At 42.6% G+C, this 17485-nt stretch overlaps 1 protein-coding gene across 1 annotated transcript in view; it reads left to right on the forward strand.

Annotated features, from left to right (window-relative positions):
- Positions 1–16700, forward strand: part of SORCS3 (sortilin related VPS10 domain containing receptor 3) — a 587799-nt gene extending 571099 nt beyond the window's left edge. The window contains exons 21-27 of the mRNA XM_022568819.3: positions 1387–1510; positions 3139–3251; positions 6990–7121; positions 8867–8966; positions 9944–10049; positions 15590–15750; positions 16522–16700. Coding sequence (XP_022424527.1) covers positions 1387–1510; positions 3139–3251; positions 6990–7121; positions 8867–8966; positions 9944–10049; positions 15590–15750; positions 16522–16586 — 801 coding nt within the window. The 3' untranslated portion in view covers positions 16587–16700. The remainder of the gene's footprint in view (positions 1–1386; positions 1511–3138; positions 3252–6989; positions 7122–8866; positions 8967–9943; positions 10050–15589; positions 15751–16521) is intronic.
- The last annotated feature ends 785 nt before the right edge of the window (positions 16701–17485 follow it).

Raw genomic sequence — 17485 nt, forward strand, 5'->3', positions numbered from 1 at the left:
TTGTGCATATCATCACAGAGCCATAAGTATGGAGAAGCATGCTTGGGCTCTGGGGTTTACCCTTAGTTAAGATAAAGAGTGTAACTCTTTCAGTACTCACTTCTTTCTTTCATTTAGCAAGCAGAGAAGAAAGGGTGTCAGAAAGCTTAGGGCAATATCTCTAATCCTGTCCAACTCCAGCCATCAGCCTGGTCATAAAATAGAGCAATAGAATATTAAAGCCAAGAAATCAAATTATTGTTTCAGAGGCCCAGTTGAAAATTCTGAGCTAGAGAGGAATTTCAGTTTTGCAGGAGGGACGCTGTCTGATAGCTGCCTCTCTGAGCCTCTGCAGGGTCCAGGTGCACGGGTGTGCTGTGTGAACACTGGCCGATACCCACATTTTAAAGGGAAACTCTACACATCCCCAACTGGCTACATCATTACTCTATCCTATTGTCGTCCTAAGACACAGAGAGGAGAGGGGTCTGCTCATCTGCACTTGTGACATCTGTTCACGAGCTGCCTTAGAGAAGCCTCCTACTAATATGTCTTACCTTGCAAACACCAGATAACTCGAGAGGGCACTGGCTTCAAGATAATCACTGAATAATGACTCTTCAGTCGCAGAATCTGCGTTCTCTTCTCTCCAGTAAGCACCTGCTTCTATCAAGATCCTAATTCCCAAGAAAAAAAATATGCTTATTCTCTTTCTTTATCCTTGACAAATCCCTGTCTGTTATGATCAAGGAAAGAAAACAGAAAGGAAAAAAAGATTAAAAAGTGAGCACAGATATGCATGTTTATATGTTTTCCAACTTATTTAAATTGTTAGAAATGCCTTGCAGTGGAAAACACAGATAATGACCAAACAAAATGTCAATAATATGACCATACATCCAAGTTATATACGGATTCTGCTAGATGTGAGACAATTTGCCAAGGGTGGTTGATACAAAAATAAGTAAGATGTGGTCACTTCTCTGAAAAATCTTACAGCCCGATGGAATGCAGGATGAAAATATAAGTGACACGGAATATTAGAGGAAAAGAGAAAAGTGATCGCCTATTCCCAGAGTCACTGGGAATAGATTACAAAAGATGCTTCTACTTTGCCCCAGGAGAAGGAGTAGAATGACGTGCAAAATCCAGGGTGCCCAGTCTTATCTTCATCTCTCAGAATTAACATTTTACAGTGCATTTCAAGTATATTAATGCTCTTCCTGGATACTGGATATACAATCACAGTTTCAGAAAGCTGTGCATTTTTTTTTCCTTTTTCAAATTAGGATCCCTTGGGGATATGCAAATGCTATGCAGATTGGTGACAGTCTGAGATTTACAGGAAAGGAGGGAATCTGATATCCCATAAAGGACTAAATAAGTGTTCCTGCTTCTCTCTTTTAGCCCCTCATCACCTTGGACAGCAGCATTTCCTTCACATTCCTAGCAGAGGGAACCAATACCATCACTGTCCAGGTGGCTGCTGGGAATGCCCTCATCCAGGACACAAAAGATATCGCAGTTCACGGTAAGCCCCGTGATGCCCCTTCCTGCCCAGCCAATCCCCTCCATACACCATAGCAGCAATCGCTGACTGCTTTGGAAATGCCCCAGGGCATAGGAAAATTAGGTAGGTCCACAAAAGGTATCCAAACCTACTTCTTACCTTGTTCTTGAATAGATACGGAGGTTGTTAGAGAAGCAGATCACGGACAGGCATTTCTTGTCTTCTGTGATGTGTCTGCATCAAAACCTGATGGTCTCATTAGACAGAGATGTATCATAAGTTGAAGGAATGCTGAGCTGGAAAGACTATCATAGAAGCATCTAGATCTGATGACCTGCCAAGGTATCTCTCACACACATGTGGCATCCATTCTTTGTTAGGATGGGGACCAGTGATTTCAAAAGCTGGAGGAGTCATGGTCCCTGCTCTTGAAGAACTCACAGCTTAGGTACTGAGATGAACTACACATAACTAATGTGTTTTCTTTGTTGTTTGAGATTCTGATCTTTGGCTGCAAAGGCTGAGACTAAGGCTGAGAATAGAAAGACAGAGCAAGGCGGGAGAGTGGTAAATAGGGCCACCATTCTGTTCTCAGTCCTGGAGAACCACTCTTAATTATTAAATTTCTTTTAAATCAAATTGTGCTTCTACCACCATCCCACAAACCTCCCACATACCCTAAAAACAGCCACTATACCAGGGTTTTCCAGAAAGTTGTACTGAGTGAGGTATGTGATCCTCTGACTCAGTCTATATTTCTTCCACCTCACCCCAGGTGAGTGCCTTTTCCTACAACTCTGCAAACTTGAGGCTCAGCCTCTCTCATCGGGCACCTGGAAGACTTTAAGTAGACATTTTTATTGGAATGTAACTGGGAGTTTGGGGTTATTAGATGCAAACTACTACATTTAGAATGGATAAACAACAGGGTCCTACTGTATAACGCAGGGAACTATATCCAACCTCCTAGGATAAACCATAATGGAAAAGAATATAAAAAGGTATGTATACAACTGAGTCATTTTGCTGTACAGCAGAAATTAACACAACACTGTACATCAACTATACTTCAATTTAAAAAATTCTTTTTAAATACAGAGAAGTGCACAGATCGTAAGTGTTTTAGCTTCATGAATTATCACAAAGTGGACACACCTGTGTACCTACCAATCAGATTGAGAAACTGAATGTTACCCACACCCTAGATACAGGGTTCTGACCTGTTTTCTAAGCCCCTGAGGCAGTTTTTCTGGCAGGGTCCATGGAACTAAGGGAAGGGTAAGAAAAGTCTTCATTCTAATCTAGCCCATTTATTAATGCTTTATTGTTGCCACTGCATGATACCACCTGCAGCAGCAAAAGTCCCCTTCTTCTGGAGTTTCACAATTTTCTTGCATTTCAGATAATGTTCATTTACAAGAAGAAGTCCTTAAGATTTTAAAAACAAACAAAAATGGTAGGAGCGCAAATTTACTTCCAGTCACCAAATGCCACTTTTTTTTAGAAGCCAAGAGACAGGCTGAAAGGAAGGAATTTGAGATCAGGCCACATGAAAGACTGTGCCCTTTCCCTAAAGCACAGTGATCATGGAGTCCCCTTGCCTATCACACCCTCTCTCAGCCTCACTCACACACGCTCTCTCCTTGCAGAATACTTTCAGTCCCAACTCTTATCATTCTCTCCTAATCTGGATTACCACAATCCTGACATTCCGGAGTGGAGGCAAGATATTGCCAATGTGATCAAGCGGGCTCTGGTGAAAGTAAGTTGGCTTTTTCTTTGCTTAAATGTTTATGAATAAAGAACAAGATGCTGTGGTGCAGAATACATTTTCATGGATGCAAACCACCATTCCGCAGTTAAGTAAAGATTATTTCTCTGTAAAAAGAGAGAGAGAAAAGAAGAAGGGGGGAAGTGAAGGATGGGAAGGAAAGATGGAGAGATTAGGTGGAGAGAGACAGAGACAGAGAATCAATCTGGTGTTCAAGGATGGGAAATTGACCCCATCTTAATCCTAAATTTTTCTAAGGCAGCAAATTGACCCCTTTAATGAAATGATGGCTGGGCCACTCATTGAGTCTTTACTAATATCATTCATTTAGTTGGCTGTTTGCCCACCAAGGTTTGGGGTTTTTTTTGCTTGTTTGTTTGCTTTTGTTGTTGGTTTTTAACCACTCAGACTTCAAGACTCCCACTGACCATATGTGGCCATCAGAAGGCTGCAGGTCAGGAAACAGAGCATGGCAGCAGACTCTGGGGTTATACAGTTTGCCCGAGGTCATATTTTCCTTAGACAAAGTTGAAAGGGTTTTGTTAACCCTTTGCTCACACCTAGGCACTGGACTATAATAGCGAATAAAACATGGTCAATTCAAATGTAGAGATAAGTCTAATATGCAGCTAGTTCTATGGTAGAGGCATGGCCAGCATTTCAAAAGAGCACAGAGAAAAGGGCAGTTCACTCTGTCCAGGAAAGTTCAGGCTTCGCACACATTTGTGATTCAGTAAATACTTGTGAAATGTTAGAATAGTCTTTGGAGGGGATACTTGAACTCTGTTTTAAAGGATAAATAGTAGTTAACAGAGAGAGAATGATGTCTCTCAGGTAGAATGAACAGCGTGTGCAAAGCCAGGCTCCGTGGAAAACACAGTATATTTGGGACATGACAGTTTAGTGTAGCCAATCTATAGGTTATAAGGGCAGGTGTGAATGACGTTGAGCAGGGATGGATTGGTCAGTTTGTAAAGGGTGTGAGAAGCCAAAAGGGGTTTGACATACATCCCGTAGGCTCTGGAAAGTGTTCTTTCTTTATTATATTGGGTTGGCCAAAAAGTTCGTTTGGCTTTTTCCGTCAGATGTTACAGGAAAACCCGAACGAACTTTTTGGCCAACCCAATATAGGTAAAAATTTCTGGCAATAGATTTATGTTTCAGACATCCATTCTGGTGGCAATACAGAGGATGGGCTCCAGAGGTGGGAAAGTGAATAGTGTAGGGGGAGATTTCACAAAAGATGACCAGCTAAAAGACTACTATGATCCTGAAGAGGGACGATTCAAAGGCTACTTAGGCAGTTGAGCAGTAGAATTGGTGACTAATAAAATACAGTGTGGATGAGAGGGAGGGAGAAACTTTCCGATTTTAAGAGTAGGAAGGAGAGGGTTTTCCTTGCCATTGATCAAGATGGTGACTGTGTAGGAGAAACATGCTTGGGGAACAGTAATCATTTGGTCTTTTATGTGAATTTGGAGCACGTGAGAAACAACTGGATGAAGATAAGCAAGAGAGTTGAGGATATGGATTGGGGATCAAGTGAGGTTTCCGTGGGAGGTAGCAATGTGGGAACTGAGGCTGTGGAGCTCTTTAGATCCCCCCACCCCACCCTGAGAGGGAGAGGGGCCAGGGCAGAGATGGATGCCGATGCTTCCCAAGGCAGAAGAGAAAGATCCAGGGAAGGACGCGGAGAAGGAGCTGCCAGGAAGGAAGAAGCACAAATAAAAGAGAATGATATGAGAGCATTCCTGTGAGGAGTTGTCCACAAGAAGAACTTCACCTCACATCTTTTTATAAAGAGATTGTTCCTAGAGAGGGATGAGAATGGAATTGGTCTTGTATACCTTCGACTGTGAAACATCCAGGATTGTGTGAGATTTTGTACGACTGGAGTTAGGTCCCTGCAAGGTCCCTAACCAAGTGATGCACCCTGAGACCACTCTTCCCTGGGACACAGGGTCACACCAGCCACAGCACTCATAGGCTCATCCCCTTCTCTCAACTGGGTGATTGTCTGACCTCAGTCTGGTCTCTGAGACTTACTACCCCTGGCTGGTTAGGATAAGGCCATCTTGCCTCCCAGTAGGAAACTGAGGCATCTGGCAAAGCCTCTTCAGGCTGCACGGGGATGCCTCCCCACTTTGGAGGGCTTTTCAGGCTTCTGACTGCCGCTTGCTAGTTCTCTGCAGGTTGGCACTCTCTCTTTCCTGCATCACGTTCCTAGGCGTTAACTCCAATCTCTAGTTCCAAATTAGAACCAGAGCTGAGCTAACGGGAGACAACCCCTCCAGTTCTATTCAATCCAGTGTCTATTCTTTCCTCCAGGTCAGGCATCACTTGGAACAATGAGGTAGCCACAGAGTTCGCCCCCCGCCCCCCTGGAATGTCTGGACAAACATATAATAAGAAGTTATCAGAGAAAAGAATGTAGCAGACAGACATACTCATATGTTACCGTGGACATAATCTAAGTTCCTTTCATGGTAATCTGGAGGTGCTGGGGACGAGAGACTGACACGGAACAGCTCACTGCAGGCGAGATAGTCAGGGTAGACTTCTTGGAGGAGGCAGGCGTTTCAGCCAAGTCAAAAACTATATATATCGTATTTGGATCGACAGAAGAAGTTTTGTTCTGGATATAAAGACCTCCCAGAGACACATAGGAAAGAACAGGCCTACTCTTTATTTACATGGGAGAACTCAGAGTTTTGTTTTCTTAAGGAATTAGCCTTCAGACGGAAGCTTACGTTTAGTTTTTATCCAAAAACAATGTAATCCTTTTCCTAAACACTCAGGAATAGAAAAATTCATTCACTACTTCAACATCTTAACAGAACTTTTAGTGCTTTGTTTTATTTTTTATGTATATTTTTTATTTTTATAGAGTTGTAGCCAAAGAAATGTGAGGTAATAGATCAGAATACAGCTGGCACTAGGTGTTTTTCCACGTTGCCTCACTGCACTAATTATCATCTTGATGGTAGAATAACCATTATTTTCTTAACGTTTTTGAATATTTGAGTCTTTCCCATTTATCTGACATAAATAATGTTCTGAGAGTTTCTTCCTCCATATGGCTTTTCCTATAGTTTGGATCATTTCTTTAGGACAAACACTCCAAGTTACAGTTACTGAATGAAGGGTCTGAATATTTTTATGACCTTCCAGTAAGTCTTTTGAAAACCAAATTGGCAATATGTATCAATTTTTAGTGCTGCCAGCAACAGTTGAGGAAACCTCTTAATTGAAGCCTCACCAGTATTAGCTACTGTAACTTAACAAAAAATCCTGCTTTAGTAAGTGAAAACAAGAGCTTTGCTCTTTTTTTTTTTAATTTGCGTTTTCCCATGTTTGTTTATAACTTCTCATTCTTCATTTGCAGCCAGTCTGTTCATATTTTCGCCGAAGCTCTGGTCCTCTTAGTGCAGAAAAGTGGAAAATATGGGAGGAGCTTTTGCCAATATTGCCAGCAAACAGTACTTTGAAAATCATTTGTAGTAGTATTTTAGTTTCAGTACAAATGTATATAAGAGCAGAGGAGGAAGTAAAACTAATAATTCTCTACCTAGCAGTTCGAGGGGAAAACAGAAAAGAAGCCTGGATATATATGGGAAACTGTGCCTTAAATGCTGCATTTCAAAAAATTTATAGTCCGTATCCTTGTTATTGACTTGGGGAAGGCTGGCTCCTCCAGGACCCCATTGTTTGGTCTAAACATCTTTGCAGGTAACCAGCATCCCAGAAGAGCAGATCCTAGTTGCCGTGTTCCCTGGCCTCCCCACTTCCGCAGAGCTCTTCATCCTTCCCCCCAAGAACTTGACAGAGAGGAGGAAAGGCAATGAAGGCGACCTGGAACAAGTAAGTGAAAGAAAACTAACTTGGTAGGAGACTTGCCTCCACCTCATAATCTGAGGGGACACAAAGTATTTCCAGCCAAAAAATGAGATGAGCCCTTTCCTATGGGTCCATCAGACTGTCACTCTTTGTCTAGCACCCAGGGCTTTGGAGAGCAATCAGCCTTACCTAGAATAAACACAAATGCATAAACACTGGAGCATTCAGCTACACAGGCAAGAAGAGTACCCCTGAAGTCATTCATTCCGACAGTTGCCATTCCTGCAACTTGCTCATGTCTCCCACCCAATGACTTGCTCTGGGGAAAAGAGATGGGGGAGATGAAGAGAGGAATTTGAGTTTCCCTATCTATTTCTGGGAAAATGTGCTTCCTGTCTTTAAAGATCCTAGTCAATAGAAGTTCTGCTTCTAGGAAGAAAATGAACTGGTTGTAAACATGTGTCTTTGGAAAGAGGTGGATGGCCTCATCTTGCTTTGACTAAGGAAGCAGCATTCCCAAAAGGGATCGTGATTTACTGTCCTTATCAAATGGCATAGAGTTCTTGTGATCTGCGTACTAGCCTAGAAATGAAGTCAGTGGTGGTCCCATGGTTCTCCTTCTCTTCCTGCCCTTGCTGGGGTCTTAACTGGCCGTGCTTTGCTTTACCCTTCCATGCTCCTGTGATGCTAAGTTAGAAGTAGAAATAAGTGAGAAGGAGGCTGCTAAAAATCAGCGTGAATCAAACACATTTGCTCCCATACGAGTTAATCATTGTACAGATGTCTTCCGCATCCCTCTGCTACTCACCTGGCCGTCACCCGATCCCCCCCATCCATCCACAGTCCTCTGCGAGCTGCACAGGTGCCATCATGGTCAGTTTCTCTGGAAAATGAAGCAGATCCTTTCATTGAAGGGCTGCATATTGAAATTGGCCAGATATAAATTCAGCTTCTCAATGCGTAGATCACTTTTACAAGACCTCTTTACTCTGAAATAGCAAGTGGCATGTGTGAACTATATTTGGAAGCTATAATATCCATCCATTTAGATAAATAGGTAATTACGGTGATGAATAGCAGCTGTGATATTAAGGCGCGTACAGCGAGATAGGAGTTAGGGACAACAGCCTCAGTCTGCCTCAGCTTTCATGTGGGAATTACACAGTGATTAAATCAATGTTACGCGTTCTGAGACTTGCTGGGGAAAAGTAAAGAGGAAGAATTATCCCTAAAAAGGAGGCAGCTTCTCCTTTAATGTTTGCCTCCCATTGTCTCTAAAAGGGAAACAGCAGAGGAGTGGGCTGGGGTGTATGTACCTGCTTTAATCCTGGCAGGGGCTTCTCTACCCTGTGAATATTGCTTGTTCAGATTAAAGAACTAACGGTTGGTCAGTTGACTTTCTTTCATTGGGACCCACAACAGGTCTCTCTATGGAAAGTTATACAGGCTTAAAAGGCACTGAACTGGGAGTTGAATGTAACCTCTATGTCTGTTGTCAACTCGAATTCACTGGGTGACTGTGGACACGCCTCTCTCTGTTTCACTCTCCTCTCCAGTATAAGCGAATAATACCAGCTGTGTCCTTGGCTTCACAGGGCTCTAGGGGGCTGGGAGAGCCAAATGGATAAAAATGTTCCAAAATCCTGCCCTCTGAGTGAACATGGTCATTTTTTTGCCTATTGACCCTGGTTTCTTATTCCATGAGGGAGCACCGTCACATGACATTTCTTCCCATGCAGCCTCTCTCTCTCCCTTTTTCTCCTCCCCAGATTGTAGAGACGCTGTTTAACGCTCTAAACCAAAATTTAGTCCAGTTTGAGCTGAAGCCAGGGATTCAAGTCATTGTGTACGTCACACAGCTGACTTTAGGTGAGTGCCTGTTGGGATTCGTGGTGGTGGTGGTTGGGGGCGGGGGATGAGTATGGTGCTCTGATATCCTGGAGAGAAAAGGGAGGAGATAGTTACCAAACACTTTTCCATAAATGCCTGTAAATGGCTTTGTGTAATGACGGCAAAGAAAGATTAATCACATCTTTCTTGAGGCTTCCTGTTAAGGTGGCGAGAAGACTTTCTTAGAAGCGGCTTTGCTATTGAATTCCTGGATGATCTTGGGGAAAAACCTACAATTTCTTTGGGCTTTGGACTTAATTATGTTTTTTATCTATAACAGTTGGGGTTATATGAGGTAGTCCTCAGGCTCTCTTAATTTCTAGGATTCTCTGATTCAGTGAATCTTGGTTGGAAGACTAGATCAAATAACTTTAAAACTCTCTTTGATTTATAGTATGTAACTCTAAGTAGAAAAAGTGACCAGCTCTAGGTGGTTGATTTGTGAAAGGAATAAAAGAAGGCACGTCCCATTGGGCATCCACCTCTGGCTCTCTGGGAAAGCCTATGTGCTAAACGTTTCTAATTAATAAAAACTTTTCAGATGAGGAGATTCCAAATGTACCCATCCAGCAGTGTTTTACCACAACAGTATAGGGGAAGAGATTGAAACACTCCATCAGTGTTTAATCCGGAGTTCCCAATGGGCCACCTATAATCATGTTGACAGGCAACTGGGCTGTCTAAGAGACAGAACATTCAAGCCCTATTCCTACTCCCCTTAGCTGTGTACAGTTTACACAAGGAGCAGCAAGTTTCCCCAGGCAGAGCAGATCCCTAAGAAGCTGTAGATCAGGGGTACCATTCTCATCATTGAAGCCAAGCTTCCTCTGCCCAGATAGCATGCAGGACAATTGGAGGCTGGATATAAGGATGGAGACCAGCTGGCTTCCTTTCTCCAACAGATACTCCCTCTAGCTAATAGCTTCCAAGTGAGCAAGTCTGTTTTTTCTTCCTAGCTCCACTGGTGGACTCCAGTGCTGGGCACAGCAGCTCAGCCATGCTTATGCTCTTGTCAGTGGTGTTTGTCGGCCTGGCTGTGTTTTTGATCTACAAATTTAAAAGGTATGTGCTACCATCACTCAGTTTTAATCGTGGGGCTAGATTCATGGGAGCTGATTCCTCCTGTAACCGACATTCCTAAACTCATCCTAAACAGGTGATTTTAACTGTCCCTGAAGCTCTGCTCGGCATTGGCGAAGAACAGGAATGGTTTAGGGTCAGGGAATAAAGGAGCTTAAGAATCTGAACGCTCTCCAGTTTATAATTATGTTGAGTTAGGAAAATGAGGGGTAGCCTATGAAATCAGTTAATTCTCTTCAAGAGAAGTTTGAGGGGTTTTCAAACCTCACCTAAGTTTCTAAAGTAATGTCTCAAATATTTAAGAGATCTTTTTCTACAGCTTACCACCCATTCAGGGTGGTTAAGTGGAGAAAATGCAGCTGAAATCTGGTTATGCATATATGCACACACACATATTTTCTTATCTTGTATTGCTGATATCCAACATCTGTTTAAATTTGCATGCCAAAATATACAATTTTATACTCCTCCCTATTTTTCCTGTTTCTAGAGGGAAATTGATCAGGAAAACCAAACCCCAGAGGTATTCAAAAGTTATTTTTGCAGGCCAGAGGCGGGGTGATGTAATAGGATACTTATTAAAGACAAGAAATTGAAATCAGTAATTCTGTACCATTATTTGAATAATGTAATACATCTACCAAGAGATATGCTGGTTAAGAGTATGAACTCGAAAATCAGACCCAATTTTAACTTTCAACATTTGCAACCTTAGGCAATTGAATTTGCCTCTCTAAGCCCTCATTTCCTAATGTGTAAAATGGAAAAACAATAATACTTTGTAGGTTTGCTATATGTTTTCAAGGTAGTAATATCTATATCTAGTACATAATAAAAAATCACAAAAGCTAAGCTGCTATAAATAATATGCCTCCCAAAGGCTTCTTCTCTGTTACAAATTGGCACATAGTAGGGCTCAGACATATCAGTGGCATAGAAATGTGCTTCATAGGAAGCCTGGGTAAAGTAAAAATATCATTAATTATTGTCAGATGAGTTTTGAAAGTATAACTTGGTCCTGGGAATTTTTCTAGACGCTGAAGGTAATGCTTTTAGATTTTGGAAGAGATCAGTGGTAAAGGTGCTTCACTCTACCTCCCCCGCCCCCAGCCCCCATCAGCTCTCCTCTAGTGGATTTCTCAGGCTTAAAAACACCAGTTTTACTCAATAGACATCTCAGCATTAGCCAAAACAGCAGGAATTCTTAAACAGTCTCCACTAGAAGGACAGAGTGGGGTTTACCTTTCTGTTCAATTTATAGACCAGTTATGTGAGTTCACATCCTCTTGGATCAAGATGGGTCAACCCACCTGCCATGTTCCCTTTGAAGAAGGGGAAAAGCCTTCATATCCAATGAGCGAGCAAAGATTCGGTATAGGAACAGTCTGGTCAAAGCAACACCCATTTATGGGTGTACTTCAGTTACACACAAAGCACACTTTTGTTCATTCAAGGATTTGGTTGTGGGGAAGCCTGGTGGTTGCTGGGACTTGAAGATCAATTAACCCAAATGTATCACCTTCTGGTTCCTAGACCTGCATGCTCGCTGAGGACCAGGGCCAATAGAAGTCCTGCAAAGAGGTATTCGTGTCAGGTGTCTCCAAATTAAGACAAGATCTGCCCTGTGACTTAGAAAGTTTTCTGCTCTCTTGTAAATGTTGCTAAACTCCATAGACAGTCAACTTACTAATGTCGCCATCTCTTAATGTGCAGACTTTAATACTTGAATCTATGCCAGTTAACGGCATCTCTGAATTATTCTACCTCTGTTGTCCCCAAATATCAGCCGACCCTTTCTGTGTCCCTGGCAGGGAATCAGGATACAGGAAACAAATACTAGTCAAACTGGATAAACGGCTTGAGTCAATTAAGGGTAACCAATCATCAATTACCTTTTCTTTTCTAGTCACCTTTTCTGGAAGTTTTCCTCCCAGTGCCCAAGCCCTTTGGCTGAGGTCCTTTTGGATCTCCCTTTGTTTCTTTGGTCTCCTTTCCCTCCTCACCACCTGGAACTCCAGTGATGGCTATATGGAGGGTGCATAGCTTGCTGACAAGTAAAGGTCAGGTTCTTATCCATGATTCCTAGAGTCTCCTCTCCTTCTTTCATTTCTGTCCAACAGAACTTTCTGCAAAGATGAAAACATTCCATAATCTATACTGTCCAATACAGTAGCCACTGGTATGGTGGAAACACTGAATTTTTAATTTTATTTAACTTCAATTAATTCAAATTTAAATAGCTACAGCTGACTAGTAAACACTTTGATGGCACAGGCTAGGGAGAGGGTAATTCTGTTTCTGTTTCCAGATCACTGGCCGTGCTGTTTTCAAACCCCAAAACTTTCTCTCTGCCATCTCCAGCATTAATTCATTAAGCCATTAATTTATTCAGCAAACATTTATTGAGCACCTGCTGTGTGCCAGGCACTGAAAACAATCTCAGTGTCCCAAGTAGTCACTTAATAGAGGAAGAATAGAATTATTTAAAGGAATCTTGGGGATCACGGTAACTCTATTCTCCTTCCTCTGTTTAGTGACCACATTTGATCCTATTCTTGGATAGTGACTTCTATTTTGTGATGTCTTAGTCAATATAATTAAAAATCATTTTGAGATGGCTTTTATTTTCTGAAAACTCTTCCTAACAAGACCTTCTTTCTATACTGTAGGTTTGTTTTTTCTTATTATCCAAGAAAAGTTTTGAAATTTTATATTTCTTCCAGCCTTTTTTCAGTAAGGCTTTCATCACAGTGCGAAGCCTACCTTGCTTTTTCTAAGTTCCTCCCACGGACTTCTAATACTTAATCATAGTTGGAACAAACAAATAAAAACTGAAATTTAGGGCTTCCATGGTGGCGCAGTGGTTGAGAGTCTGCCTGCCGATGCAGGGGACACGGGTTCATGACCCGGTCCGGGAAGATCCCACATGCCACGGAGCGGCTGGGCCCGTGAGCCATGGCCGCTGAGCCTGCGCGTCCGGAGCCTGTGCTCTGCAACGGGAGAGGCCACAACAGTGAGAGGCCCGCGTACCACAAAAAACAAAACAAAACAAATCAAAACAAAAAAACCTGAAATTTATATAGGTGACTTGGATTGATCCATCTTACTCTACTCCTCTTATTAAAACTTACATGAATGTATAGCCCAAGACGTGCCTCTAAATCTCATTTCCCACCTTCTTATCTGCAAAAGCGGGGTTTAATCTTGACTTATTGTCTCAACGGTCCTACAAGTGGATGTGTTAAGAAATAAAAAGCAATTTGAAAAAAAGTTTAAATGCTGCAAGTTGTGACATAAAATTCATTCCCTTCCAACCATCTATTAAAAATATTGAAAAAAATGCCCGTTTTCAGAGATTAAAATAAAGTGAACAGTCTTTATAAGGGCAAATGGATCCAAATCCTCACAGGTATCAATCATTGAAAAAGCAGGAAAGGGGAGGCAGTGACCTCTGGCTACAGCTCTGAAGTACCCAGACTTGTGTGAGCAGGAATGGTTTGACTGCCCCCAGCGCCTAATAAATATTACAGTTGATCCCAACGTTCATGAGTAATATGTACTTTTATGACTAGAAGAAATCTAAGTCGTTAGGCTGCCTTTCTATTTAGATAAGAAGAAATTAAGGGCCAGCATGAAATTTTAATTACACACATTTAGAGGAGCCTGCGGTTTGCTGCCTCACATAGAATCTCTTCACTTAAGGTTCTTGTAAATTATAGTAAGCAGGTTTAGACCAGTAGGAGTCAGGAGGACACCTCCCTTAATGTATGGAAAGCAGCCATTAAAAACATGAAAACTGGACATAAATGAAAAGTAGAAACTGTCCATGTTTTAAACATATTTTGGGATCTTTCCTTCCAAATTAGCTATGGAAGACCTTATTAAATGCCTCACATTCTACCTCATTGTGGGGTTGGAGTAGGGAAGGGAATGTAGATGCTTGAAAATACCACTGGTTGGCACTAGGTCAACAGAGTGATTCTGCACAGAATGTTCTGTTTTGGGGTAGGTGTCAGATGTCTCAAGTTTTAATAGCATCTATGCCAGTAATCAGATTCATGAAATGTCTGGACTTCAGACCAATTTCCCCATCATTTAATGAGGTAAGAGAGGGCTCTTCTACCTGTAAAATTCTAAGATAAAAGTGTGGTCTTTTTGTTTGAGAACATAATATATGAAAATAGAAAGAGCATAGGCTTTGAGGTCATTTATTCATTTATTTGACAAATACTGAACGTAAACCACATGCCAAGCACCGCACTAAGTGTAGAGCAGTGAAAATGGAAAACATAGACCTTGCAGACACGGGGCTTTTTGTGGGAGAGAAAGACAGACAGAAAACAAGTCCACACACATAGCCTATTCCATCACCCTAAACCAACACCCTATTCGTTTCTTTCATAGACACCATCCCATAATTACATATTTATGATGGGAGAGAGTGGGTGGTCAGGAGAGGCCTCTCAGAAGTGACATGTAAGCCAAATTCTGAAGGACAAGAAGGACACCGTCACGAGAAGAGTAGAAGGAGGTGTGTTACAGAGGGAACAGTTGATTCACCCCTCCTCCCCAAGGTGGGGACAAGTCTGATGTATCAGAATCTTGAAGCTCAAAAGTGTGGGTTTCAGACCAGCAGCATCAGTACCAGCTGGGAACTAGGCAGAAATGAAGAATTTCAACCCATCCAGTTCAGGCCTATAGAGTAACAAATGCATTTCAACAAGAACCTGGTGAGGCATAAGCATACTGAAGTTTGAGAAGTGCAGGATTAGAAGAAGTCAAAGGAGGCTACAGAAGCTGGAACACAGATGGGTCAGGAGATGAATACTCCAAGCAGATTTCAGTTTGAACCTACCTGCTCCTCCTACCTCAAGTCTGTATGCCTTGTTTCCAAACCTCCTTTGTGTCTTTGAAGGAAGTTATTTAGCTTCTCTTAACCCTTGCCTTAATCCTCTCCACAATCCTGAAAGAAAGCTATTGTCATTCCTATTGAACAGATGAGGAAACTGACTATGGAAGTATTTAAGATACTTGGCCCACGGCTGGTGTTCTAAAACTGGTAGCAATGGCCATAAGTCTTTTATTTCTTGGCTATTCATAAAGAAAACCAATGTGAATCGACGAAACTGATACAAACTTAGAAAAAGCTGTCTTTTCACTATGATACAACCTCATGAGTCTCAAAGTCCAGCTCCTTTGTAAATGTAATAACTGGTAAATGTTTTAAGGGTTTTAGTGCACACTTGGTCGATAGCATTGCCCTTCTGTTTACACCTGCTGGTTTTGTGCCTCAGAAGAAGGTGCATGTCTCCGGGAGTTCTGTGGCTTACATCTCCCCTGGGCATCTGGGTCTCTCCTTGTGTTCATTGGCCTCATGGGGACAGTATCTGGGTGGCCAGCCCCTTTCCCTGACATTGGTCCTGTAAATAGCTTCTTCCTCCACCTTAACACCCAGGATTTCCCAGTTGCCCCAGTCGGGCATGCCCCGTGATCGTAATCTGATTTTGCTCTGCCCCATGTAGGAAAATCCCCTGGATTAACATCTATGCTCAAGTCCAACACGACAAGGAGCAGGAGATGATTGGGTCAGTGAGCCAAAGTGAAAACGCCCCCAAAATCACACTCAGTGACTTCACCGAGCCCGAGGAACTGCTGGACAAAGAGCTGGACACCCGGGTCATAGGTATGTGTGCTGGTGTCACCAGGCTCCTGAGTCCTCTGTCCTCCAGACCCTGAGTCAGCCAGCCCATGTGGCCTGTCCTTCAGGCAGGACTAGTCTGGAGGGCGGGGGAGAAACCAGTTGGCTACAGCGACATAATCATGTTTTAAAGTGTCTGCCACCTCTGACCACCTGAAATTGGCAGAACTTTCTTCTCTTAGAAGTAGATCAAGATCAAAAGTGCTGGAGTCTGAGTGGGAGAGGGATGAGGCCAACTATTACTGTTGGACTTTCTCTTTATTTTTTCTATAAAGCAAAAGCATTATACGTCCCAATAATCACGTGAATAGGAACTCTGCCATCAGATAGCCCTGGATTCATTTTCTTGCTCTACCAATCGTCTAGCTCTGGGACCTCTCTGTGCCTCATATTCCTCATCTGTGAAATGGGAATAATAGCATCTGCCTTCTAAGATTGTTGTGATCATGAAATGACATATATCATTAGCACAGTGTCTGCCACATAATACGTGTTCAATACCTGTTGGCTATTAGTATTGTGATCAGCAGAGTATAAGATGGCAAGGTATTGCTCCTACCTTGTGTGCTGGGGTGGGAGATGGCAAACGTTAAACATAGGTAAGATAAGCCAGTGAACTGGTAGGATCGACTACCCAGGTGCCCTATTTCATAAGCACACATTAAGGTGGCTTGGTATTTAGCGATAAATAAAGCACAGACCCACGCCCTTGTGACAGGTACATCCTTACCTCCCTCTGTCTTCTCTCCCCTGCAGGAGGCATTGCCACCATTGCAAACAGCGAAAGCACAAAGGAGATCCCCAACTGTACTAGTGTTTAATACCAACAAGCCACGTGGTCAACCATCTTTCTGACTTTTTATTTTTGATGGTTCCTATTACTCTTATTATGGAAAACTGAAAATGTCTCTTTTACCTCTTGTTTACCGAGGGCCCCGTCATAAGTAGCAGGCAGACGCTGAGCTTTGGGAGGCGAAGGCATTCGTAACTGATTAAAATGAGACACAAAGAACAAATGGCTGTATTTGTGCTAAGGGCAAAGGATGCATCTTCGCATGGCTTTCTTGCTTCATTCTGCCATTGATAGCGCGAGGAATCTTGTTTTCCTTGCGGTCTTTCTTTCTTTTTATTTTTTAAGTTGGGTTGGCTTTCCACTAACCTCCCATCCTCCCCCCGACACAAGCCCAAATCACCAGTACCCGCCTCCTCCTCCCTCCCAGCACGCACCTAAAACGTACACCATTTCCCAGTTAGGCCTGCAGGAGGAAGGTTGGTGGGGAGTGAGCGTAGCTGCAGGAAGCGTGCACACCTGTCGGAAGAGGCCCTGCCCCGTGCATGTCCATTGCAAGCTGCAGATGGCTTATTGTATATAGTTACAATGTAAGTAGCTCTTTATTTCCTGAGAAATAATTTAATGTTTAGTAAAAAAGAAAACAGAAAAAAGAAAGATGCGTCTGTTGGCTTATGCACCCACCTTCAGAGCTGACCCACCCCCAGGCCTGCTTGACGCTGGGTTCTGGATGCTCTCCAGTTGTCTGTCACACTTAACTCTTGCATCTCTGTGTCCCTGCCATCGCTGGTTTCTATTTCTGTATATAAAGGGGGGAGGGGGGAGGGCTTCTTTGAAACGCCTAGCAAAGGAAGGACGAGAGAGACATCATAGAACCTGGGTGTTTTTTTTGTCCCATCAGTGATGTGAAAGAAGTTGCCAGAGGAAGCC

Source organism: Delphinapterus leucas, chromosome 16, assembly GCF_059928025.1.
Source record: "Delphinapterus leucas isolate spDelLeu-1000000601 "Yukka" chromosome 16, BTC_Dleu_Yukka2, whole genome shotgun sequence".
Lineage (NCBI taxonomy): Eukaryota > Metazoa > Chordata > Mammalia > Artiodactyla > Monodontidae > Delphinapterus > Delphinapterus leucas.